The sequence below is a fragment of the Python bivittatus genome, unplaced genomic scaffold (assembly GCF_059951505.1).
Source record: "Python bivittatus isolate LINGU-HERP-01145 unplaced genomic scaffold, Pbiv_v1 ctg000020_np1212, whole genome shotgun sequence".
NCBI classification, from domain to species: domain Eukaryota; kingdom Metazoa; phylum Chordata; class Lepidosauria; order Squamata; family Pythonidae; genus Python; species Python bivittatus.
In genome coordinates this window covers 116,041,516-116,067,798 of record NW_028277030.1, presented here as the reverse complement: position 1 = coordinate 116,067,798, position 26,283 = coordinate 116,041,516, and the positions used below count along the sequence as shown (strand labels likewise).

At 39.5% G+C, this 26,283-nt stretch overlaps 1 protein-coding gene across 1 annotated transcript in view; it reads right to left on the bottom strand.

Moving 5' to 3' along the window:
- MTA3 (metastasis associated 1 family member 3) overlaps positions 1–26,283 on the bottom strand; it is a 172,895-nt gene that overhangs the window by 67,888 nt on the left and 78,724 nt on the right. Inside the window, exons 7-10 of the mRNA XM_088147497.1 lie at positions 23,829–23,931; positions 13,188–13,287; positions 3,303–3,491; positions 817–891 (exon numbers count right to left, since the gene is read on the bottom strand). Of these exons, the coding sequence (XP_088003623.1) occupies positions 817–891; positions 3,303–3,491; positions 13,188–13,287; positions 23,829–23,931 (467 nt within the window). The remainder of the gene's footprint in view (positions 1–816; positions 892–3,302; positions 3,492–13,187; positions 13,288–23,828; positions 23,932–26,283) is intronic.

Genomic DNA, 26,283 nt, shown 5'->3' with positions numbered 1-26,283 from the left:
GAAGTGTAACTGAATACTTAAATGAGAAAGGCCTGAATCCAGAGATCCAGTGAGGAGAATTCTAATTATGAAAACCTCCAGAATAGTCTGAAAGATATCCTGGCATTTATGGGAATGGAAGAATTGGTAAAATTCCCAATTTTTGCCCTTCCATAAATATCTGTCTTTGCATTATAGCTATGCTGAATCCAGGGCAAAGTGTTTCAATTATCCTAAATCCTGAATGTTTTCAGGTCTAATTAAAACCTTAGGGGAAAAATGAAATTATAGAAATTAATACTTTGAAACTATTATGCATGATAACCTCACATGGCCTTCCATAAACTGGAGTCCTCCAGATTTATTTATTTATTTACTTGCTCAAATTATATGGTCATCCATCTCACAGATGCGACCTTGGGCAGCTAACAACACATTAGAAACAATACAAAACACAATATCAACAAAAGTGTAAAAATGTACAATAGTCATTGAGAACAAACCCAATAAACACTCAACAGCAACATCTCACAGCCCATCTAATTTCCCAGCCCCCATGCCCTGGAACACATCCAGGTATACAGCGCTTTGTGAAAGGACAGAGATGTGTTATATAAGTACAAAAACAGAACCAGCATGATTTAGACCAAAACAGCTGGAGAAGGGTGAGGTTGGGAGCCTTATTGTTACATGCACATTCCCTTTTAGCTGCATCTTTTATATAGCGATTTTGTAATGTCTGAAAGTCCCCTCTTAAAAAAATGTTCATTTAGATCTTATTTTATATCATACTGTATGTTTGGATGTTATAAATGCAAAAAAGAAACCAAAAATTACCTGCTGAATGTATCTATCTGTGGTTTTCCACATATAATAATATTCAATGATGCTAGTCAGAGATTTCCAAGGAAGCTGAAAAACATTTAACACAAAATTACATTTTTTTAAAAAATGAAACAGTTGGGCTATCTGAGACAAACTACTTTTTGCAGGGATGGAAGTCATGTAAAACCCTGGACATGAGGACATAATATAATGTAACATCTGTATTCCTCTCCTCTGAAGCTTAAGGAAAGGTGGACTGTATATACCATTCTAATGGATTCCATATATCCTTTGCTGCAACCCCACTGAGTACTAGGAGCTGGACAGTTCCTAAAACTAATACACTGCATATAGTAATCTAAAGTGTAAAGGTCCATACGTTTGATTCCCAGTAGAGGGTTTGAACCCTATAGAATAACTTCTGGCTGCCTATGTTTGACAAGTTCCAAATGAGACAAAAACAGTCACATAATGCCTCCTGGTGGTCATTAAAGCTATGTGTGATCTGTGAATTAATATAAATGAATGCAGTTGGAGAAAGAGAACAAGTAGATCCTCTGTTGGTTTCAATGATTATGTTCAGTGAGTGAACATACATTAAGAGCTTGCTTGACAAACTCTGACCAAAATATAATTCTTTTTTGCTAAGAACCAGAAAAGATGGTGAGCTTGTCCACTATTCTTGGAGCTTTAAAACTGTATAAGAGGTACTGTTAGAGTTTGGGGGCTTTTTCCCCAGGGGAAAAAAAACCCTTCTATTTAGGGCTTTTTTCAGGAGCAATCTGGTCCTCTACTATACATAGGGGAAATGGATTTTATGCTGTACTACATATAACACAGAGAGATGGACAGACTCTCCTATGAAGACTTATTATGATGAGTGGTTGCACTTGAACATTTAGCCTCCTGTCATTATTGGAGGGAAGCCAGCCCTAGCAAATCAGCATAGCCTTAAAAACCGTAAACCATTTTATACCTAGTATGTCATTATTTACATTATTCTGGTTTTCAGTATTGCTAGGGGCACCATATCATAACATATTAAGATTAACTTATGTCAATCAACAGTATGTCTTTATACAACCACAACTGTCAGAATTAGGCTGCAAGATCATGCTCAGATAATTGTGAGATTTTATTCTATCATCATGGTCAATTCTGATTTTTAAAGATCAGTTATTTAAGCCTTTGTGTTATGAAAGATAAAACAGGGGAGCCGTTCCGCCCACAACTCTGAATTTCAAGTTTAGGGGACTTTGTTAAATTTCATTCTTTTTCAAAGCACTAAACTTGAGTTGGAGCAGCCTAGGAAATTGGCATAGTCCTGACAGTGCCAGCAACATTCCTCATCTGCAGAAATGATGGAAACATAGAATAACTTTATATTACACCTATGCTGCACTGGCTTCCGATTAGTTTCCAAGTACAATTCAAAGTGCTGGTCATGGTCTAGAAAGCTTTATACGCTAGCCGCTGAAATATCTTCAGGAGTGCCTTCTCCAACTGGAATGGACCTGCTTGACTCATTTGTCCTGAGAGAAACTGCTGGTAGTCCCCAATTTCCATGAGGCATATACTGTGGAGGCTCATGGGAACTTGTTTTCTGTGGTAGCATCTATACTTGGAATCAATCTCCCACTTCAACTGGGGTTGGCTTCTACAGTTTTAATCTTTCAGAAACGAACAACATCAGAATTGTTCTGGAGATCCTATGGTAATGCATGATACCTAGGAAAGACGACTGTACTTTTGGCACTTTGAGTTTTATGATATTATAATTATGTAAATTTAATGCTTTTTTATATATGTTTTATTTTTTATGTTTCACTACTGTAAACCACTGCATCTCTTGGGATTGCAGTGTATGACGAACCCAGGTAAATAAATAAAGCGAATGGGCATAATTCAGTGGATTTATATCTAATGCCATTTACATATTTTTTTTATAAAAAAACAAAACTACTAGAAACATTTGCAAATGTTTTGAATATTGCTATCACTTTGGTTACTACCAATCTGTGGCATTATGATAAAGGTGGAAAACCTCTGGCCTGTCAGATGTCATTAAACTATAAATGCCAAAAGCACTACCCAGAATGGCAAATGAGACAAGACAGAAGTATAGTTCAGCAATATCCCAGGTCCCTCAATCCTGCATATAAGAATATAGTAATCCATATATCTCTGAAAAGTATAATGCTTTTATTTATGTATACAAAAAATTATATCTCACACTTCCAATTGGAGAAGGCTAATCCATTCTGCCCCTTTACTGCTTTTGAAGGTCCCCAAGCCCTGATAGCAAGGGTGGTTGAAGATTTCAGGGGCCTACCTACCTCCATGCATATCAGGTACTGTAGTAGACTATGCACTTACTATATATAGAAAAATAGGCTCATAATAACATATCTTTAACTTAGCTGACTGTGGGAATAGAAAAAACAATGCTATAATAGGCATAAGAGTGATGTAAAGATAATTTAGATATGTCTACTTACAAAGTCTTGCCGTATGTCATTGAAGTCTTTACCATATTTCTCTAGGGCTTCTTCAAACAAACTAGCCTCTGATGCTGACCACTCTTCCATTTCGTCTCTACAAAGAACAGGCCCTCCAAGGGGAACCAAGACACTAATGGCACTGCTCAGGTCATAGTTGTGTTTATGCAATGTATCCATTGCATGAAACTAAGAATGAAAAGAAAAGCTCACTGGATTAGATATACATGGATCTATTAAACAACAATATATTAAATAATTTTTTATATTAAATATTGCAAGGAATCATTTGGTCCTGTCATGTATGACAGTTAAGCCATGAACCAGTAGTTCTCAGGGAGTAAGATATCAACGATGTCAACAATTACGTAGATTCAAGGTCAGGAAGCACAGAGAAGGACGTTTGCTGAGACACTGGAAAAGCAGGAAATAAAAATAATGGGTTTAAACTACCCTGGGTATAAGAGGGAATTCACACCCTCACACTGACAGTGGTAATCAACTGTTTCATGTGGCTTCATTGTCATTTGCAATAAAGTTTTTATCAAACTGTGCCATGTCAAGTGAGACTTCAACTAATTTGAACCTATCAGCCTGGTTAAGCCATGTAAAATTAAGTCGAGTCCAGTTCAAGGAGTCTGCTATGTGTCTTTTAGGGACTGTGCAAATCTTCAAAGTGATATTTTGATTGAGCAAATCAACCTATTAAAGTAGAGTCATGAACTGGAGATTTACTTCAGTGCAGCAAATCAACAATTATGGAGAGTTCAGATTTGATGGCTATTTTGCTGCATCTGGAGCTGTTGGTGACAACATACCATGTTGCAATTCCATTTCCATGGAACTTCATTTCCTTGGAGAATGTTGAACAGGGTTGAGTGATGACCTCTCCAACACTGACATAAGTAGCTGGCCAATGAATTCTGTCATCTAATTGGGAAGGCAAGGCTAACGTTGCTTTGGACTTCATTTACTATCTTAGCTCTCAATTTCTTTATACAAGGTCCACTTTGCCCTGACATGGTGCCACCTACAAGACTCCTCCACTTTGCACAAAAAAATAGACTTTTGCTGCCATACTTCCCCAATATACAGGTTTCTCATTCTCATGATGGAATTCTTGTGTTGTAACCTTAACCTTCCTTCTAATTAATATTACTAATCATTCCTCTAAGATACTGGTTCTTTGTATTAACTGCTTCCAGACTCAACTGCTAGGAAAGAAGCACAGCAAAATCTTACCTTTAAATTCTGCATGACTGGGGAAGCTCTTTCAAAATGAGTGAATAGTCTCAGGCAAACACGGGTGCTGGCCAAAAATGTTTAGTAGGATGGCAAAACTATGGATGACATTTTTTTTCTGTGCCAGTATCTTTCTTTGTGGCTTTCCTATCTCTATGACACTACCTCATGCTGCCTACCTGCTTCTGTTGCCTGATAACTAGCATAAAATACTGTCAGCAATCCTGACACAATCAAATTCTTCCCAGAAAGAGCCACAATTTGACAATATATTCTGCTCAATCTCACACTCCAGCAAAGCCAATTATGATGACACTCTTCCTAGAGGGGTTAAGTTTGCCGAGTGGCTAACAACAGCCAGTTTGGTACAGTGGTTAAGGTGCTGGCCTAGAAACCAGGAAAGTGTAAGTTCTAGGTCCCCCTTAGGCATGAAAGCCAGCTGGGTGGCTTTGGGCCAGTCCCTCTCTCTCAGCCAAAAGCCCCTTGCAGGGTTGTTATTGAGGGGAAAATAGGAGGCAGGCATGTTTGCCACTTTGAGTTATATATGATGAGTGAATGAACACACAAGAAAAGGTAGGATATAAATCCTAGACTTCAGTTCAGTAGCATGCCAAGTAAGGCACCCCACAGAAGCAAGTGGAAAAATTAGAAATAAAACATTTTTTAAAAAATAGTAATAATTTGGAATAAGACATTTTCTGCATTGGTTTGATCAGCACGAGATAAGGACTTTGCTGAATAACTTGGAAATAAAATGTTTTTTATTTATATCTATATATGTATATGTTTTTCTGTGACTATATGCCATGTTTTTTTCTTTTTGTTATTCTTTTATTTTTTAAATAAAATTGTCTGTTTTGTTTATTTTTCTATTTGTTTTTGTACTCAATTAATAAAAGTAAAAAAATAATAAAATGTTTTTTATTTCCTCATCCTCATTACTTCTGCCTTTCCATGGTGCAGGGATTTGTTTTGGTGTAAGCAGAAATGAGAAAAATCAGGATGTTAACAACTTCAGTTCTTACTTCAGTTCTCTTCCACTCATTATATAAGTGGGAAAACTAATGAGGGATGTGTAATGTTCAAGCACAAGCTAGTAAATTCAGAATACCCAAAGAAGCCAGGATAATAATAATAAAAAAACCCCTCAGATTTAAATCTGGCTTCCGATTCTGGCTTGATTAGTTGCAGGAATATATATTCCTGGCTTTGGCTGCCACAAGGCAATCGCCTGAATTAAGACAAAACAAGCACAATTCTTGTTCAAATTCCTAATTATTATGCCAATTATTAAGAATCCAGGTATCTACCAAAGGCATTTCCTTTTTGCTAAGCAATACAGTAGTATAAATTAAGTGCCAACATCTGAAATACTTAAATACTTAAGTCTTAATACTTCAATAGTCTTAAATACTTAAGTCTTCAGCAACAGATTAAGATTCCTATCAATGTAAGGATCTAATGTGAGAGGAATCACATTCTTACATGTCAGTCAATGTAAGGATATAATGATAAAGAGGAATAATACTCATTCTAGATCTTCATATATTAACTAGACTGGTTCTACACAAAAGCAGATAGACAGCTGCATTAAAATATATATCTATATATGTATATGTTTTTCTGTGACTATATGCCATATTTTTTTCTTTTTGTTATTCTTTTATTTTTTAAATAAAATTGTCTGTTTTGTTTATTTTTCTATTTGTTTTTGTACTCAATTAATAAAAGTAAAAAATAACAATAAAAAGGGAGAAATAATAATATCTTTAGTATTTCCTAAGTTAAAGAGCAAAAAAAGGACAGAAATTGTAATGATCCCAAGGAGGGAGATAAAGGCAATTAAAACGCAGAAAAATAATCAACTGTTCTTCTAGTGTCTCAGTTGCACCTGTGGTCCACAAGAGGCAGCTGAGCATGGCCACTGTTGAAAAATGCTGGGAGCTATGGTTCAGCAGCCAATGGATGGCTATTTTATTTCCTAGTGTCCCTCATTTTCTCTTTGCTTCTCCATATTATCCTCACAATAGCTCTTGTGAGTAGGTTGGACTGAAAGAAACTGACTAGCTCAGTGAGTAAAGAGGAATTTGACATTGGATTTCCTCAGTCATAGTCTGCCATTCCAAACACACACCATGCAATCTCTCTCATTATTCTTTCATACAGAAATCTTTAGGTGGCCAAAAGCTATGCATTCTGAAGGAATAGCAGTCTGCAAGGAACCAATCATCTCTCAGTGGCAGTTCTGTTGGTCTCTCACTCCATCTGCAAAACTCCTATTTGTCAACCCCTCCTTTCAAATTCACTATTTCTGGAACAACTGGATAGTCATAACTCTTTCCGCTATCAAGACAATGGAATCACAAAATGTAAGGGTTGGAAGGGATTTTGAAGAACATTTAGTCCAACCCCTTGCCCAGTGCAGGAATCTACTGTAATAGCATCCCTAACAGATGGCTATCCAGATTCTGCTTAAATACCTCCAATCTCCTGAGACAGCCTCTTCCTTTGTTAAATAGCTGTTATACTTAGGAAATTTCCCCTGATATCCAATCAAAACCAACTTCCTGGTAATTTAAAACCATTGGTTTTTGTCCTATTTTGGAGGACAACTCTGAACAATTCTGCCATGTCTTTTATATAACAGCTCTTCAGATACTTGAAGACAGCTATCATGTTTCCAGGAAACCCCCTCTTCCACATGCATACACAGTGCCTCTAACCAAAAACCTCACAATTTTTTCTTCCAGGCTCCTAATTCCTTTGGTTGTATTGTATTGGAATGATTCAGAAGAATGGGAGTGGGGATGAGTTCAGAAGCAAATACCACATATGGTTGATGGGATAATGGATACATGTATCTTACATGTATACATTTATATGTGTGTGTGTGTGTGTGTGTTTGTATCTGTATGTGTATGTGTATGCATAAGCTGCCAAGGAGTGACAGAACAGTTATAAAGCTAAAGGAGTATCATGTGTGTGTATGGGGTGTATGGGGTGTCCAGGGAGGGGTAGCACCTCTGGTGGAGGGGCCTGCCATGCCCTTTCTATGGCTCCTTATTCACCTTTGGTCCCCACGTGGCACTCAGCTCTCACCTGTGGCTCCAAGCAGCTGTAACCTGCACACCAGCCACACTCCGGTAAACCGTCTCAGCAGACGGGCCAAACCAGGCGAGGGTAGCTGACAGGTCTCCAACTCTTGGTGATTTAGGGGATTTGTCTGTCTTGGTGTGTGAAGTCTGGCCCTGGCAGATTGAGTGGAGGAGGCTGATCAATGGTCCAACAGTCAAGAAGGCAGGCCCAACAGGCTCAGTGGAGCACTAAGAGCATGACAAGATACTTAGACATCATGGTCATCCACTGCAGCAGGAGAGATCTCCAGCCATAATGGTTCTCCATGCCACTGGATTAAGGTCTCTTATGCCAAGAGAGTGGGACTGCCACTGTGCAACAGCTGTTCCACTTAAAACTCCATCACACACAGGTTTCTGTTGCGCAATTCATCTTCATCTACAACTCATCTGCAAATCATCTCAGTCCAAATTTAACTGGTTGAGCCCTGCAGTGACGGGAGAGTGGCAAAACAAGAAGAGGAGATAACCACTGGTAGCTATAGTCACAAACTTGTACATGGGCGGCCCTTGGACCAGTGGTCATTCATCTCAGTACCCAGGGCAGAAGAGATGTCCAGCAGCATCCAGGGTGACTGGGCAGCCCTTCTAGGATAACACTGCCCACCCTCACACGAGGGAGGAGGTTAGAAAAGGTACCCTAAACATTGCCTGCCCTACATGTCTAGCTAATTGCAGCTGGCAGGTCATCTCCTTAGGGGTCAAGCATCAAGAAAAATGAATCAAAGAAAACTCATTTTCAGAGCCTGGAACATCCACACCTTGCTGGATAGAGACAAAGTGTCAAGGCCTGAAAGATGAACAGCACTCATAGCAGCCAAACTTCACCATTACAGCATTGACATTGCTGCACTCAGTGAGACCAGGCTGGCAGACAAGGGATGGGATGGGATGGGAAAACTAAATAGCAATGGCCTGCTGCTTCTGAGCAAATGTGCCGAGAACATCCTGTGCATCACTAACATGATGTTCAGACTTGTTACAGGAAGTAACAAGTGGATATACATTCTTTTGGAAAGGGAAACCACAGACTGACAACAGGACTCATGGAGTAGGTTTTGCAATCAAAACTGCCCTGCTGAAGAACATCTCTACTGTACCCACTGGAATAAATGAACGCATTATGAAGTTCTGCTTTCCTCTCAGCAAGTCCAGTGTATCACCATCGTCAGTGCCTACGCACCAACTCTCATTAAGTCCAGACAAAGACAAGGAAGGTTTCTCTGAAGACCTGGACCAGATTATTCAAATAACCCCTGCCAGCGACAAACTCATCATTCTGGACAACTTCAATGCTAGGGTGGGGACAGACAGCGACAACTGGGACAGAGTCCTTGAGAGACAAATTAAATAGCAATGGCCTGCTGCTTCTGAGCAAATGTGCCGAGCACATCCTGTGCACCACTAACACAATGTCCAGACTTGCAAACAAGTACAAAGCTACCTGGATGCATCTCAGGTTCAAACAGTGACACCTACTTGATTATGTCACAGTATGTCAACATGACCTTAAAGACATCACCATCACCCAAGCCATGCGAGGTGCTGAGTGCTGGACAGATCACAGGCTGGTCAGGGCAGTCCTCAACCTTCACATAGCCCCTTTACATTGTAAGCAACTAAGGACTGTCAGAAAGTCATTCAACTTTGGCAGACTGCAAGAGCCAGGCCAAGTCCAACATTTCCAAGATGTACTTAATGAAAAAACCTCCTACAATTTACCACTTGTAGGATCCTGTTCTGAAAAATGGATGCAGTTTAAATATGTCATCACACAGACTGCAACAACTGTACTTGGACTGAAAACCCAGGCACATCAAGACTGGTTTGATGAAAACCATAAGACCATTTCAGCAGCCGTCCAAGCCAAGAACAAGGCTGGCAGAACAATCCATCATCTGTCTCAAAGAAAGACAAGTTTAAGCACCTGCAATCCAACAGAACTGTGAGAAATGTAGGACCAGTGGTGGCAGAAAAAGGCTGAGCAGGTGGAACACTATGCAGACATGCATGCCACCAGAGAGTTCTTCAGCACCATAAAGTCAGTTTATGGTCCTTCTAAATTAGGATGCTCCCCCCTGCTGTCATCTGATGGATCAAGCCTGATCAAAGACCAGGAAGGACTGAAAAACCGCTGGGCTGAACACTTTTCCAACCTACTCAATAGGCTGTCCACAGTTAATTATGATGTCTTACAGTAGATTCCTCAGCTGCCAGTCTTGGATGCCCTAGATCTGCCTACTTCTGAGATCAAGAAAGCATCTCACAGATGACCTGAAATAAAGCAACAGAGCAGGGTGGCATTCCTGCTGAGATCTACAAAGCACTAGACCCAAATGCTTTATCGGCATTCCAAGACATCTTGGAAGACATTTAGTCCACAGAGGAGATGCCCTTATTGTGGCTCTCTGCAAAAATAAGGGAAAGGAAAGAAGGGAAGGAAAGAAACTACAGAGGTATCTCACTGCTGTCCACTGCAGGTAAGATCTCTGCCTGCATTCTCCTGAACAGACTTGTCACCGTCTCGGAAAGGAACCTCCCAGACGTGCAATGTGGCTTTCAGCCAGAACCGAGTACAGCAGACATGATATTTGTCATGAGGGAAGTCCAGGAGAAGTGCATCGAGCAGAACAAGCCTCTTTACTCTGTCTTCATTGACCTCTTTACTCTGTCTTCATTGACCTGACAAAGGCATTTGACACTGTAAACAGAGAGGCTCTCTGGATCATCCTGAGACATTATGGATGCCCAAGGAAATTCGTGAAGTTGATTCAGCTACTCCACAACAGAATGACAGGACAAGTTCTTTACAATGGTGATACATCAGCTGCATTTGCCATTTCCAATGGGGTAAAACAGGGTTGTGTGTTAGCCCCAATCCTGTTCAATCTGTCCTTTGCTTGCATGTTGTCACATACTGTCCAGGGTCTGAAGGAGGGAGTGTACTTCAGGTATTGAGTGGATAGCCACCCAATCTTTGACCTTCAGCTCTCTTTGACCTTCGCCGCTTGAATGCATGGACAAAGTTCCTCCATACACTCACTGAAGAAACCCTCTTTGCTGATGACTGTGTGTTCATGGCACACAAAGACACTGATCTACATTTGATGCTGAACAAATCTTCAAAAGCTGCTATGCCCTTCTGTCTGACTATCAGCCTGAGCAAGACTAAAGTACTTTACCAGTCTGTGCTGAATACCAACCCCACAGAACCAAAAATCACTGTTGACAACACCCAGCTGACAAATGTAAACAGCTTCAAATACTTGGGAAGCATCATCTCGAGCAATGGGTCTTTGGCCAATGAAACTCACTCCAGGATCAGCAAGGTCAGCCAAGCAAGCCTGTGGCTGTGTACTAGAGTTCTCAACATCTGTATCTCCACAAAGCTGAAAGTCCACAGAGCTGTGGTTATTTCTTCTCTCCTATATGGATGTGAGTCCTGGACTGTACCAAAGGCACATCAAACAACTGCAGAAATTTCACACGCACACTCTTTGTTCCATCCTCCATTGGCAAGACCATGTTTCAAACCTGCAGGTCTTGGATTGTGCAGAATTCCCCATCACTGAGTCTCTCATTATCAGAACCCAGATGCAGTGGGTGGCACACATCATCAAAATGGATGACCACCGTATCCCTCGCCAGTTGCTCTATAGTGTAGCGGAGTCTGGGAAGAGACCTTGAGGTTGACCAAGCAAGCGCTACAAAGACCCTATGAAAGAAACCCTATGCCAGAACTAGAAGCTGGGGCTGCTGACAGAATCTGCGGGCGAGACCTGTGCTATGAAGTGTCCCCGGCTTTGAAGACAGGCACCACCAAAAACTGATAGAACACTATGAGCAGCATCACAGAATAACACCCACAGTGCCCCCTTTGTGCTAGGCTCTGCGCTTCCAGACTGGGACTGCAGAGCCACTTCCGTGTCCACAGATGAACTGCACGACAGTGTGTCTTCTTCAAACCCGAAAGACTACCATATATGTGTATGTGCATATGTACATGTAAATATAAGCTGCCAAGGAGTGACAGAACAGCTATAAAGCTTCCATAACTGTTGGTTAAAAACTGGCAAGATGCTGGAGGTAGCTGAGATGCATTCAAGGAATGCCTTCAAATACAAATTTGGGGAAAACATATTAGAAAATGAATATATATATATTTTTTCCAACACACAAAATGTGCAAAGACAGTATGTGTGTGCGTGTGTGTATGTATGTGTGTGTGTGCATACACACATATACATATATACATATATGTAATATATATAATAGACATGGAAATCTCAGCCAACAGCAGGGGAACTTTAGTGGACAAGAGTATGCAAATGGCAGATTGTCCTCCCCAATATAATACAGATGATTTCAAATTGGATTTCACATTCTTACCCTGACTTCTCTTGTGGTCTGCTATTTGTGACAGTATTCCAAACCCAATGTAATAGTTCAACTAGAATATTAAGGTTTATGACAGGTAGAAATTATGATAATAAGGATATAACTACCCAGTAATTTTTCTACTGAAAAAAAAATCTACACTTGTACTATATGAAAATAGACTTCCATGATGTTACTCTTTTGATTAACCAATTAACTGCTATATTGGGAGAGATTGCAAGATGGATGCCATGTTTCCATGCATTTCAATACAAAAACATGTAATATTTTAATCTCTGGAGGCATCCTAAATTATTCAGCTTTACAGAATAACTTTTGCTTATCCAAAATACTGGTTTTGCAGAGGAAGGATAGGTGGGCAGAAAATCTAAAACAAAATACAGAAGCATATTTTTAAGAATCTGAACATTACATATAGTAGATCAAACAGCTAAGCATTAATGCCTGTTATCAATGCTTAGAAAAAGATATGAGAGTTGCAGAGGGTGAGCCTGTATGACTTTGCCCAGTGTAGAATTCTATCATTATCACAGATTAGGCACTCAATACTGTTGATACATGTATTTATCAGTCTTTGATTCTGGCTTAAAAAAACAAAATAGAGTTCAAATTACTGTTGTTGTGCATTAGGGCAGTACAAGAAATTTACAAATTGCTACACAATGAGGAGTGTGAATAAGGCCTCTTATTCAATCACAAAAGCATATACATCTTTTGTAAGCCTCATGCAGCTACTTTGAAAGTTACTCCTAGTTATTTCTGTATGTCTGTACATATACAGCCACTTCATGTTTTCACAGTCAAGAATGTATCTGCAGGCACAGCCCATTCACTTTCTTTGCTTTCTTCCTAATGAAGTGGCTGTGCATGAAAATGCATGCAAAAACAACCATGAGTGGTTTCTGAATCAGCTGATCAAGGCTTGCAAATGATGCAATGGCTTTAACCATTCAAACAGAGGGGCTTTGTTCATGTTGCCACACATCGTTAAACACCTCTTCCAAATGTTTTGTATAGCCCAGCTGGATATATACATACTAATTCTGCATATGTTTTCATTCTTGCAAAGGAAGTACATTTCAAAGGAAATAAAGATAAAGGAGTATCTCACCAAAGTGATATCCCGGGAAGCAGCAGCTGCACTCATGTGTAAACTAGGCTGTCGTACAGAACTACTGCAGTCCAGAGCTCGGGCAAATGTACCAACAGCACTGAAGGAGGAAGAAAAACGGCATTATGAGCACAATGAAACCCAGATAATTTTAAACTACTGTCACAGAAATGCATCCTTTCGCCCTCTGATATACTTCATCATTGATTAGCGTGCACGTTCAACTGCATTACAGAAATTTCAAAGCATTCCCAAAATTACTTGTTGCAAATACCTGCCAGAATTTGACCCAGCATAGAAGAGACTGCAATCCTATACTTCTTTATTCAGTAAGCTTCACTATATTAAATGGGACTTCCTTTTAAATTGGCCTGTATAAAACTGGGCTATGAAAGGCAATTTTTTACTTCAAAATATATTCATCTATGCTTTGGTACACAGAATACTCTACATACTATAAAGTAAGAATGTAGAAAGATAAAATGCTATCATTTTATTTAATTTTTAAAATAGATCTACTCCTAATTCTTAAAATAGATTCACTAGGTTATTTCTTGCACTCCTTAATTATTTTAATTATTTTACTCTTTTTCTCCTTTTTCTGCTTAGCACAAAGTCTGTAGTCTATGGTATACAATTAGGATCTTGGTAAAATAAGTGTAAGGGTTGGTTCTCAGACTGAAAAGAATTCAGATAACCACAGCTGTGGACTCTCCGGGAATCAGAGAAGAGACCCACCTTCTTCATGAGAAATAATTCACAAAGTGAGAAGAAGCCCCACTTTGATATACAAAGAGATAGATTGGTTTGGGTTCATTTGCTAGAATTCTTGTATCAGTACTACTTTCATCTTAATAAATATTAGTAAAGAGAACCCTGTGAGATCTGTACATGGGAAAACTTACCTTCAGTTCCAACAGCTATCAAATGCCTGACAATAAAAGCACCAACATTGAGAAATGGCTTGCGATGCTCTTTAAGTTGCTGTTGAGATCTGGGTCCAATGAATGTTCTCAAAGAGCAACGTAGCAATCACAATTTGAACTGTGTCCAGATTGTAATTTCTGGATAGTCTTCAAAAACAGTCCCATGTACAACACATTGCAATCAACTAACCGAAGATCACCACAACCAATCTATTTCTGAATGTTGCAAAAGCTTTTCTCAAAAGTAGTGTATTAGGGTTCTTATAATTTCCAAATATTATAATCACAGACTTGATAAGGCTGCCCATACTTCAGTAACACAAAAAGAAAAATAACATTTTAAGAAAAGCGTTTGAATTATTTTCCCAGCTATGTGACTGTTACTTATAGAAATGGCTTCTATTGGGCTCAGAGAACATACTGAACCAGTCAGATGTATCTACTTGGCAGGATTCTGTCAACTAAGTGTGAGTTTTAACAATTGAGTGGTTCTTGCTTCCCACATGACAAAACAATGTGCAAAGAACACCTCTGGATATAGTATAAGTAAATATATGAATTAACCCACCGTTAGAACTGTTCCAATATGTCAAATTTTAACTTAAAGAAAAAACAAAATTTCAAATTACATTTCCTTTTTTATTTATTTTTTTTAAGATCTGCTACCAACAGAAATACCATAGTATTTTCCAGTTAGGTGGTTTATACTATAAGGTAAGGTAAGAAACTATGTTTCTTGCAATAATTTGCACAAGTAACTGAGGCAGTCAATTATTCATTTTCCTCAATCCTTATTTTAAAAGGACGTTTACATGAAGTTGGACGACTACTTTCACTTTACTGAAAAACGACTACTGAGTGATTGATGTTGCTTCCCTGAAATGTTATTTTAGTTATATTTTCAGTCCTGATTGTCATCAGTGTTTTTCTCTATATAGCAGTAATCTGGCCTTTCTTTCTTTTCCCACATTTGCTCATGAATGGCAGTTACACGTTTACATTAACGGCATTCTTGCCCTGGGAATCTCTAGCTACTTATGAGATAGAAATGGTACTAAACACATGCATGGAGATATAGTCTATCAAAAACAATTAGTAATGATACTTAATAATAGTAATTATTTATCTGTTGCATTTATATCCTGCCTTTCCTTTAGGAACAATAGTTACTTAATATAGTAGATCTTCCAAACTTGGTGAGTATAAAGCTAAACTTGCTGGGTATGGAGCAAGAGAGGCCTGGCACCTTTTGGCTCCTATTTGTATGACTTGAAACCAGCCTGTTTGTCTCCATGGAAAGAAGGTTCTGAAATGGATGAATCTTTAATTTAATCTAGCAGATATATGAACAATTAGCTTATGGTTTTAATCAGGCCCTTGCTACCAGGCAGCGATACTATGGCCCCAATACTCAATGTCTGCCATGTTTTCTCTCTTATTTTTTTTTCCTGATTAATGCAATGGTGTATTATACCCACAATGCCTCCAACAGAGCATTATGTATCTGTATGAATCTGTATGAAAAAAGCAATTTTGTGAACAAGTGACTGTCACATGATTGCACATAATAAAAGCTATATTCAATATATTATATAATACCAATATGAGACCTCAGCCCCTCAGTTTGACAAAATCTAAAACTGATGTAGAGTGTGTTTTTGTTTGTTTTATCAATTTATGTAGCTGCCCATCTCACAATCATGATTCTGGGCAGCAAACTTAAAAGTAAATGTTGCACAAGAATTTAATAGCTGGCTCTGATCAGCAATACTATGTTGTTGTTGTTAATTTATATAATATCCTGAATGAGCTACAAATTAAGACAACTCCAGTTGGAATTTTGTCTCTGATATGAATTCATCAGGCAGATTTAGAACTTTGCTATTTGGCTGTTTCATTTCCCAGAAGGTTGAAGACGAGATAAGGAGATCACTTCTCCTAGATCTGATCATTTGAAAGTGTGGCTGAAGAGGTAAAAGCAGTGGGAATCTTGGGAGGAAGCAACCATGAGTTTCAAAATATTATAGAAAGGGAAATTTGAACATAGTTGTATCCATAGCCTAGATTTCAAGACAGCCAATTTCAACAGATTTAGAGAAATACTAGGTGGGATCCCATGGACAAAAATCCTCAGTCAAAGGGAAACAGAAAGGTTAAAAACTCAAAAATGAGATATTGGAAGTACAATCACATACCATTCCAATAAGGGGGAAAAGGGGGGGGGCAGCTTAGGAAACTATTGTGCATGAATAGGGAACTTTTGATGAAGATAACAATGAAAAGGGACGTATGCAGAAAATAGATGGGGTAATCAGCAAGTAAGTGTACCGTTATTATTCCCACAAATTATACTGATGGGCATATAGTGTCAAAATCAAGAGAAGTCATCATTCTTCTTGATTGTGCATTATTCAGGCCATGCCTAGAATTAGTGTATACAGAGGACAACAACCAAAATGATAAGGGTCCTGCAAGGAGAAACATGTGACGATCATTTGGAGACATTAGGTATGGCTCCAGGGACTCATGACAGCTGTCTTGAAGTTTCAGAAGGGCTATCATGTAAAATTTGGATTAAAATGTTTCAAACTTGTTCCAGAAGACAAGAAACAATGGGCTTAAATTACAAAGTAGATCAGGAAAAATTTCCTAACATAAAAGCTGTTCAAAAATGGAACAGCCTGCTTCAGGAATGCTGGACTCTCCTTCACTGGAGAGGTGTAAATACAGGCTAGATAGCCATCTGTCAGGGATGCTGCAGCAGAAGATTGCTGTACTGAACAGAGGGTTCAACACTGGTTCTCAATGTGGACCTTAAAGACCCCCAGGGGACCATTCCTTGGGGGCCACAGTCTTTGTATGATACAGTTGACAGGTAGTCCTCAGGTTATGACAGCAACTGGGACCAGAATTTCCATCACTAAGTGATGGAGTCGTAAAGCATGACATCATGTGATCTTAGTGATGGCAATCCCAGCAGTCACAGTTGCCATTGTACCCCCAGGACTGCATGGGTCATTAAGCAGAAGAGGTGGGAGTCCCAGGCAAGCAGGCCAGCAGGTCAGAGCTGTGGGTGAGAGCTATGGGCGAGTGCACGGGGGCTGTGGGGGCTGCCGCAGGCAGGTTCTACAAAGTGTGGGCAGACAAAAAAGTGGTGGGAACAACTTCCAACTTCCTGCTGGCTTCCTCATTGACTGCTTGTGGGAAGCTAGCAGAGAATGTAGGAAATTGTGATCACATGACTGCGACAGAAGGGAGTCTCCCTAGTTCTCTGGAAAGTAAAGGCAAGGGAGGGGAAAGTGCTTTGACACATGCAAGATCGATGTCACCCCTTCAAAGTAGTCCAGACAAGAAACCAAAACCATGAGTACTAATACAACCTTTATTGTAAGGTTACAGCAACAGAATCTTGCAAGTTGGAAAGCAATTCTGAGATATTTCCATGCCTCCATTCCTTCTGTGGGCTGGGATATCTTTTGTCTGACTGTTGTCTAGGCTGCGGCTCCTCCTCCTCCTGTCTCCCAAGATTATTCTCATAGTCTATTACAGGGAGGCAGTTGAGCAGCAGGTTGTTGGAATGTTAACTCCTCTATTCTAAGCTACTCTCCCTTTCCTTCCCAGTCACCTGACCCAGATGACCTCACCCTGAGCACTATTATGAAGGGGATGCAACAAATTCCAGGAGCCATGCCATGCAGACTTTCTCATCCTTGTTATTCTTTTTTAACCCAACAAAATGTTGGAAAGCAATTGGGCACAGAGGCTCAGGACTCACTCTCTGTCTGTCTATCAGCAGGATAATGCTCAGAAAATTAAACAAGATCAAAGTGTGTGTGGGGGGGGGGGGGGCGGGGGAGATGTAAGCAAACTAAAGACTAAATTTGAAAATTAGGTGGGTTAGGCCAAGGACTGTGGAGAAAAAAAGTCCATAAAATTTTTTCCTCAATGCATTCTTATGGGAGAAGCAGCTAGGCAGCAACTTTGAATGTTATTGGCTATTGCATTCTAAGCCCTCCTTCATACCACTCACATGACCTGGTACACAGCATAAGCAGTCTGCCCTGTGTTTCCCAGTGCACATATATATACAAACATGCATAGATGCCACATAAGGGGAAAGTAGAAACATACATGCAGAAACAACACATCACATAGTTACACAGACAAAAATACAGATGCCTTCTATGGCTATCAGTAGAAGGCTAGAAAGAATTCTAAAAGCCATACTTTGTATGTTTTCCTTACTTTGTTTAATCTCATTATAGAAGTTTTAGCAGACAACAGTAGAAGGAATAAGAATAGTCAAGCTCTTAGTATAGGAATATCATGTCATACATGTTTCCAAATAATATGATTATTTTTCTTCAGAATCCCAATATAATTCAGTTGCAACTTGAACCCTAACCCTGATAAGTTCTCTGCTATATGCTATTAATACCTTCAAAAATCTATTGAAGTTTGTATTAGCTCAGATTATTTACAAATTTAGGATAAAGTGTTTTGAAAGATGGCAAACTTTTATAAATACAGTGGTACCTCGGTTCATGAACTTAATTCGTTCCGTGACTCTGGTCGCAACCCAAATTGGTCGCGACCCGAATCAAATTTTCCCATAAGGTTCAATGTAAATACGGTTAATCTGTTCTGACCCCTCCAAATTTGGTCGCCAACCGATTTTTGGTTGCATCCTGGATCAAATTTCCCCATAAGGTTCAATGTAATTACGGTTAATTCGTTCTGAACCATGTTTTTTTTTTTTTAAACCGCAAAAATATGAAACAAAATACAGCACGAAGAGAGAGAACGCTAACCTTGCTCGACGCGACTTCTGTCGTGGAGGACAGGAAGGCGGGTGGGGAGGCAGTTATTGCTTGGAGGGAGAGTCCCCCTCCCTACAGGAAGCCGCGACCACGTGTCACAGGAGGGAAAATGGATCCTGTTCGTCACCCGATCCGGTGTTCGTGAACAGAGGCAAAATTTTGCGAACAGAGCTGTTCGTGAACCGAATTGTTCGTGAACAGAAGCGTTCGTGAACCGAGGTACCACTGTATAGCTAAGACTTTCTCATAAAAGATGGAAAGACAACTTAAAACACTGATATTCCTTTATGATATCAAGAAACTAGTATCTACTATTAAAAATCCGAATTTCTGGGAAGGTGCCCCTGTGGGTCCCTTTGCATCTGGGGCCAGCCTAGAGGAGATGTGCAGGAGCTGATGTCTTTCCGAGGCAAACGCTCTGTCTCCCCCATAGCCAAGCAGGAGTAAAGGTCTTAAACATGAGCAGTGGACGAGGGAAGCTGCCTTGCCACTCTGCTCCCTGTCCTTCACTGCTTCCCTCTCCCCATCTTCTAGCACCCATATTGGACTAGAGATGCCCCCCTTGCAATATGCACAACTGGAAGCCCCCACTTCTCCCCTTGTTGATTCCCTCCCACCCAAATGCACTGGCCCTGCCCAGGTTTGCAAAGCAAGAGAGAAGAAACACCTGCGCGCCTCTCTCTCCCCCACCCCCATTGATGCCCATGTCACTCCGGTGCTTCCCTGCCCTCTTCCCCTCCCACATGCCAACTGCCGTCCCTCTTTTCCCCTTGCACTCCCCAGAAAAGAAGGGCCCTGCCAAGCAATTTCTGTAGGCAATCTCCTTTGTCCCCCCTCGCAGAGAAGAGAGATTGGAAAGGAAGAGATTAGAAGAGGGTAAGCAGGCACACAATGGGGAATACGCTGGCTGTTTGCCGAGCACGCCTATGGCTGCCAGCAGCAGCACATTGCTTTTGATGTGTATTCCCCTTTGTGTGCCTGATTACTCTCTTCTAATCCCTTCTTCTACAATCTCTCCACTATGCAAGGAGGGAGAAAAAGAAAAATAACAGGTCAGACACAGGACAATGAGTACTGACTATAATAGCAATCACGTGACTAAGGGACACTGTGAAGGTCATAACTTGGTCATAAGGTTATTTTTTCAGCACCACTGTAATTTTGAATGGTCGCTGAATGAGTGGTTGGTGAGCGAGGACTACCTGTAACTGAAACCTGATAGGTTAGGGAAAATCAGTGGGACATGATATATTTCTGGTTACAAACTCTACAGGGAAGGGTGTAGTGGAGGTGTCACTTGTATGTAAGAAAGATCATTGAGTTAAGTTACGCTGACATCCCCAAAGGGGCAGGTCATTTGATGGAACTGGTCTGGATAGAAATATCAGATCATAAAGACAGGTTGATACTAGGGGTATACCATCTTCCCCCTAATAAAGTTGCTCAAAGAGATCTGGAAATGTAGAGGGAAATCAGAGAGGCATCCTGAAAAGAAAAGTCCTGTAATTATGGGAGATTTCAATTACCCATACATCAACTGGGTGAAGAATGTGTGTTCAAACCATGAAAAAGAGGTAAAATTAATAGATACTATAAATGACTGTATGCTGGAGCAGTGAGTCATGGAACTGATGAGAGAGGGTGCAATACTAGACGTCCTCTTAAATAGTGCTCAGGACTTGGTGAGAGAAATATATGTAGACAAACAGTCTGGGAATAGTGATCATAATGCAGTAAAAATCAACATTCAAAGAAGCAATAACCTACATAGCAAGTCCCATTTGACTTTAAAAAAAGGGGGAACTTCTCAAAATTGAGAAGACTGGTGAAAAAGAAACTCAAAGGGAAGGTCAAAAGGGCAGGTTTGCCCCAAAAACCTTGGCTATTGCTTAAAACCACAATAATAGAGCTTCAGGCACAATTAGGAAAATGGTGTCAGGATTTTCATTCTCATGGGAAAGGATTCATCCCGTTATCTTTACGACAATAACAAATAATATTTTGGCTACAGAGATCATGTGAAAAACACCTGTTATTGTGTGTTGTGTATTGTGCTATTTACTGCCACCTATTGGCGTGTGTATGCTAGGTACCCAGTGGGGGTGGCATAGAGTTATAATACAAGGAGAGGAAAATGTTCAGCCTCTCTGAGTAGTTGTTAGTTGTTTTAGTGTTAGCCACTATGTAGGTTTTATGGGCTACGTAGTTGTAACGAATTACCAAGTAGTGTACCTCTTCTCTAAGAGTTTGTAGCTAGAGATTTTGTTAAGCTTGTGTTGCTAATAAGTCTTGGATGCTACAATATAATGAGAAGATCTGTTTTTCTTTATATTTTGTATGATGTTTGCATTTTATGGAATTTTGCATTTTTATCAATAAATACCAGTTAGTATATATTTTTTGACTGGATTTCTTTGGGAAACAAGAAATGGACACTGCATTGTGAATAGCTGTTGATGGGTTTGCTTTCATGGCTAATATTTTCCTGGAGTTTTTGCTGCGCTCTGCACAAACAGGAGTGTTTGTGGTTATCACTCTGCATGACAAATGGCACCAAAGTCCAAGAAGAGGCCTGTATGGTTGACTACCTTTGTAAAGGGAGCTATTAGGGCCAAGAAAATATTACTCATAAAGTGGAAGTCCTGTCCTAATGAAGAAAACAAAAAGGAACATAAACTCTGGCAAAAGAAATGCAAAGACAGTGAAGGAGGCTACAATAAAATTTGAGGAGTATATTGCCAAAACTATGAAGACAGATAATAAAAGGTTGTTCAAATACGTTAGAAGTAGGAAGCCAATCAGGGAAGCTGTTAGTCCCTTGGATGAAGTCAAAGGTGTACTAGGAAGAGAAAAGGAGAAGCTGAACAAATTCTTTGTCTCTGTCTTCACAAAAGAAAAATCAGGGCAGATCCCTGAGCCTGAGTCCTATTCTCAGGAAGGAAATCGGGATGAACTGAGCCATATAGCAGTGACAAGAGAAGAAGTGCTGGGCCTTATTAATAAATTTAACATCAACAAATCACCAGGCCCTGATGGCATCCACCCAAGGGTTACTAAGGAGCTTAAAGCTGAGATTGTGGAACTCCTAATTAAAATATGCAACTTGTCTTTACGCTAGGCCTCAGTAGTTGAGGAGTGGAAAGTGGCCAATATAACTTCAATTTTAAAAAAAGCTCACAGGGAGATCCAGGAAATTATAGGCCTGTCAGCTTATCATCTGTTTCAGGGAAGATAGTGAAAACTGATATTAAAGGTAAAATTACCAAGCATTTCGAGACACAGGTCTCACTCAAGGATGTCCAACAAAGCTTCACTAGGGGAAGGTCGTGTCTTAACCTACTACGGTTTTTTGAAGGTGTTAATAAACATATGAATAAGATGAATCAGTAGATATAATCTACTTAGATTCTCAAAAAGCCTTTGATAATGTCCTTCGTCAAAGGATTCTTGAATAACAGCCATGGAATAAAAGGACAGGTTGTGGATAAGCAACTGGCTAAAAATAGGGTGGAAAAAAAAAAAGAGTAGGGATAAATGGTTATTTCTCACAATGGAGAGAATGGAGGCATGTAACTAATGGGGTCCCTCAGGGTTGTCCTAGAACCGTTATAAATGACCTAGAATCAGGCATGACTAGTGGAATAGCGATGTTTTCTGGTAACATTAAATTGTTCAGAATGGTTAAAAACAATAGGGGACTGCGAAGAGCTTCAAAGGGATCTCTGCACTTAGGGGAGTGGGCATCAAAATGGCATCAAAAATGGCAGTGAGTCAATGTGAGCATGTGTAAAGTGATGCACATTCCTGCCAAAAATCCCATCTACTCATACAAACTAAAGGGATCAAAACTAGCAGTGACTGATGAGGAAAGAAATCTTGAAGTAATGATAAAAGTTCGATGAAGGTGTCAACACATTGTGCACCTGCTGTATAAAAGGCCAACAGCATGTTAGGGATAATATGAAACAGTATTGAAAATACCAGAGTGATTGGGAGTTGGGAAGCACATTAATTAATTAAATAATTAAATAATAAAAATAGAGATGCCAATATTATAATGCAACTTATTTATTTATCATTTATAAATCAATGATGCTACTTCAACTGGAATATTGTGTACAGTTCTGGTCCCCGCACTTCATAAAGGATATAGTAAAGTTACAGAAGTTTCAGAGGACAGCAGCTAAGATGATCAAGGGGCTGAAGCAGCTTCCCTATAAGGAAAGGTTGTGTCATCTGAGAATTTTTTGTCTAGAAAGGAGTGAATGAGAGCGGACATGATTGAGGTGTACAAAATTATGCATGGTGTGGATAAAGTAGACAAGGAGAAGCTATTTTACCCTTCCCAAAATACTAGAACCAGAGGTCACTCAATGAAACTGAATTCTGGAAGAATCAGGACAGACAAAAGGACTTTTTTTAATGCAATGCATAATTAAACTTTGGAAGTGACTACCACAAGTTCTGGTGCTGGCTATCAGCTTGGCTGGCTCCAAGAAAGGGTTGGGCCAATTCATAGTCATGGGGACCAACAGGTATTAGCCTTGATGGCCATGTGACTGCCTCTGAAGGCCATCTGCTGTGAGACTAGTAGGCTTCTCTGTACAGTTGGTTGGCCACTGTGAGAACAGACTGCTGGATTAGATGGGTCAGGGGTCCAATCCAGCAGGGCAATGCTTAATGTTCTTAAAAGAGACTATACTGAAAGTCTTAAAAAGTATGGGAACAGGACAGAAGAGGTGAACTTGATGAGTCAAACTGGAACTTCATCAGACTATAAAATTAAAATTAAACCTAGTTCAGCATGTCATCAAGACCTGACTATTAAAAAATTAACAAATACTAATACACTGCATTACATTATTCGAAGTCCAAATTGTGTATGCAAATCTTACCGTGCTACCACTAAAAATTGGTCAATCTGATGATCAGTGAGATGGCTATCTGGATCCCAAACTTTTACTTCAAGCTTTGCCTGTTCCCTGTCGTCTGTTTCTCCTGGAATAAAAATACATCAGATTAAAATTAATTGATTAACTGATCGATTGAAATATTTTAGGTCTTATTTCAGGAAAAAGCAGCTTTCATCATATAACCTGTAAAATATAACATTTGTTACAGATGCCAGTAGCCAAACCATGATTTGATAATAAACAACTGAATTGGGTCTCTTATATCAGCTTCAGATTTCTCTGAAAAAATTATCAACTATATCCAACTGATAATCACATAAATGCATCCAATTTCTTTGTGCTTCAACACAGTCCAAACAGTACTTAAATATATACTTAGCAGATAGCCACAAACTTAATTGCTTATAGATTCCTGCTTCTTAGTCACTGATTCAACATAACAGTAATTTATATCTTTTCCTGAATGCACTCTCATTTGTCCTTGGAACAAAAAGCAATTAGGCTGTATTTGTGCAGTTCAGGAATCCATATCTTTATTTCTGTGGCTAGATTGTGACTAGACAGCTTGTCTCCGATCTTTACTTCCACTAATTTTTCTTACAGAAAGAAACCACAAAACATCAGTGGTCTGTATCTCCCAACTATACAAATGAGAGATAATATGCAAAGTTCCAGTTTGTAAATCTGTATTTATACAGCCTGAATTGTTGAATAATTCATTTAAGAATGTCTACTTCTGCCTCAAAAGAAGCCCTTTATAACATATTTGATCATTTCTGGGGGCATATCAGATCATCTTTCTGAAGATTTTATAAATGTGGGTAGACATTCTGATGTTCAGGGTGTTTTTTTTTTTTTTGCTTTGGAAATTACCAATAAATTAAATACTCACAAATTGTCTATTACTGGAAATAAACTGGATCGGGATAGACACATGATAGTCTCCAGGATAATCTTATCTGATCTTCTAGAGCAGCGATTTTCAGCCACTGGGCTGAGGTACTTTTGTGTGCTGCAAAAGGTCTACAGGTGTGCTGCATCAGCAAGCCACACTAAATGACAAGAAGTGCTGCACAGCTGCACAGCCAGAACCCGCCTCTGTGACATCAGCAGGGGAGGACTGCCTCCATTTCTCCCCCTGAGTCCCAGCAACCTGTGATGTCACAGGACTTCCAGTTTTGCGACCTAGAAGTCCCACCTATGAGACGTATGCTGTGAGATGAAAAAGGTTGAAAACCACTGTCCTAGAGATTCTACCAACTTTGAATATAGTATGGTAAATATTTTTCATATTTTCATTTGTAGAAAACCAGCAATAATATTTTCCAATAATTAGAAGTATAGTTAATATTTTAGAAGTTTTATACGTATAAATTTGATAAATTAAATTTTCAATATAACTATCAATTATAAATTAAATTTCTGGATTTTGCATATAATTGAAATATAGATTATTTATTTATTGACATACAATTCTAGACAGCAATTCCAGTATGTAAATATAGACACTAATATGTAGTTGAATGTATCCCTAACATCCTAATATCACTTTCAGTTACTTATATTTTATCATTATATTTTATTGCTTTGATATTTTTTAAAAGTTATCTTCTTCCATGGAGCTTGGATACTGTACATAGTTCTGTCCTTCTGTCTATTTTATCCTATGAGGCCATTTAGGCTGAAAGGTAATAACTAGTCTGATGTGCTTCATAGCTAAGGATAATTTGAATCTGAGCCTCCTCAATTCTCCTCTAATACTCTAAACACAACTGATTCCATAAGCAGAAGATTTAATTTTTCAGAAAAATCATAGGGCACATTCCTCCCTGAAATATATTCCTTCAGAATGCAGATGAAATTAGTATTATGAACATCCCTTTACCACGTCAGGAATAAAACTTAATATTCTGGCAATAGGGAGTATTTCACAGAGCCCCTTGCCATGGCCAGATCATCTCTAGGCCCAGGTAAGTTTAATTGCTATCCAGCCCTTTGCAAGGGAAATGAACCGATTAGGATGGTTTGCCCTGGTCACCTCATGGGTTTGGATGGAACTTGGTGGGCACTGAGGGGGTTCCCAGTGATCCATAGGTTGTTCCATTGATTGGCTGGTTGACCACCAGCAATAGGTGGCAACCAGGGCTGTGTGTGTCAATCCTGGGTAGCTCCCTTTTTTTTTTTTTATTGAGGAGCTCTGGGAGATGAAGCACTAGAAGTGACATCTGGCAAAAAGACAAAAAGTGAATCTGATTGAGCATGAGTAGGAGCTCAAGTTTGTTTCTACACCATAGTGCTAAGGGAGCCAAACTGTATATACTATTCCTCCGTCATTGAGTCCATGGACTGCAGGTCAGTAGCCTTATTTAGAGACTCAAATTCCCTGTTGGAGAAAGCTAGGCAGAAAGATCTCCTGCAGGGCTGCTGTGAATGTTTT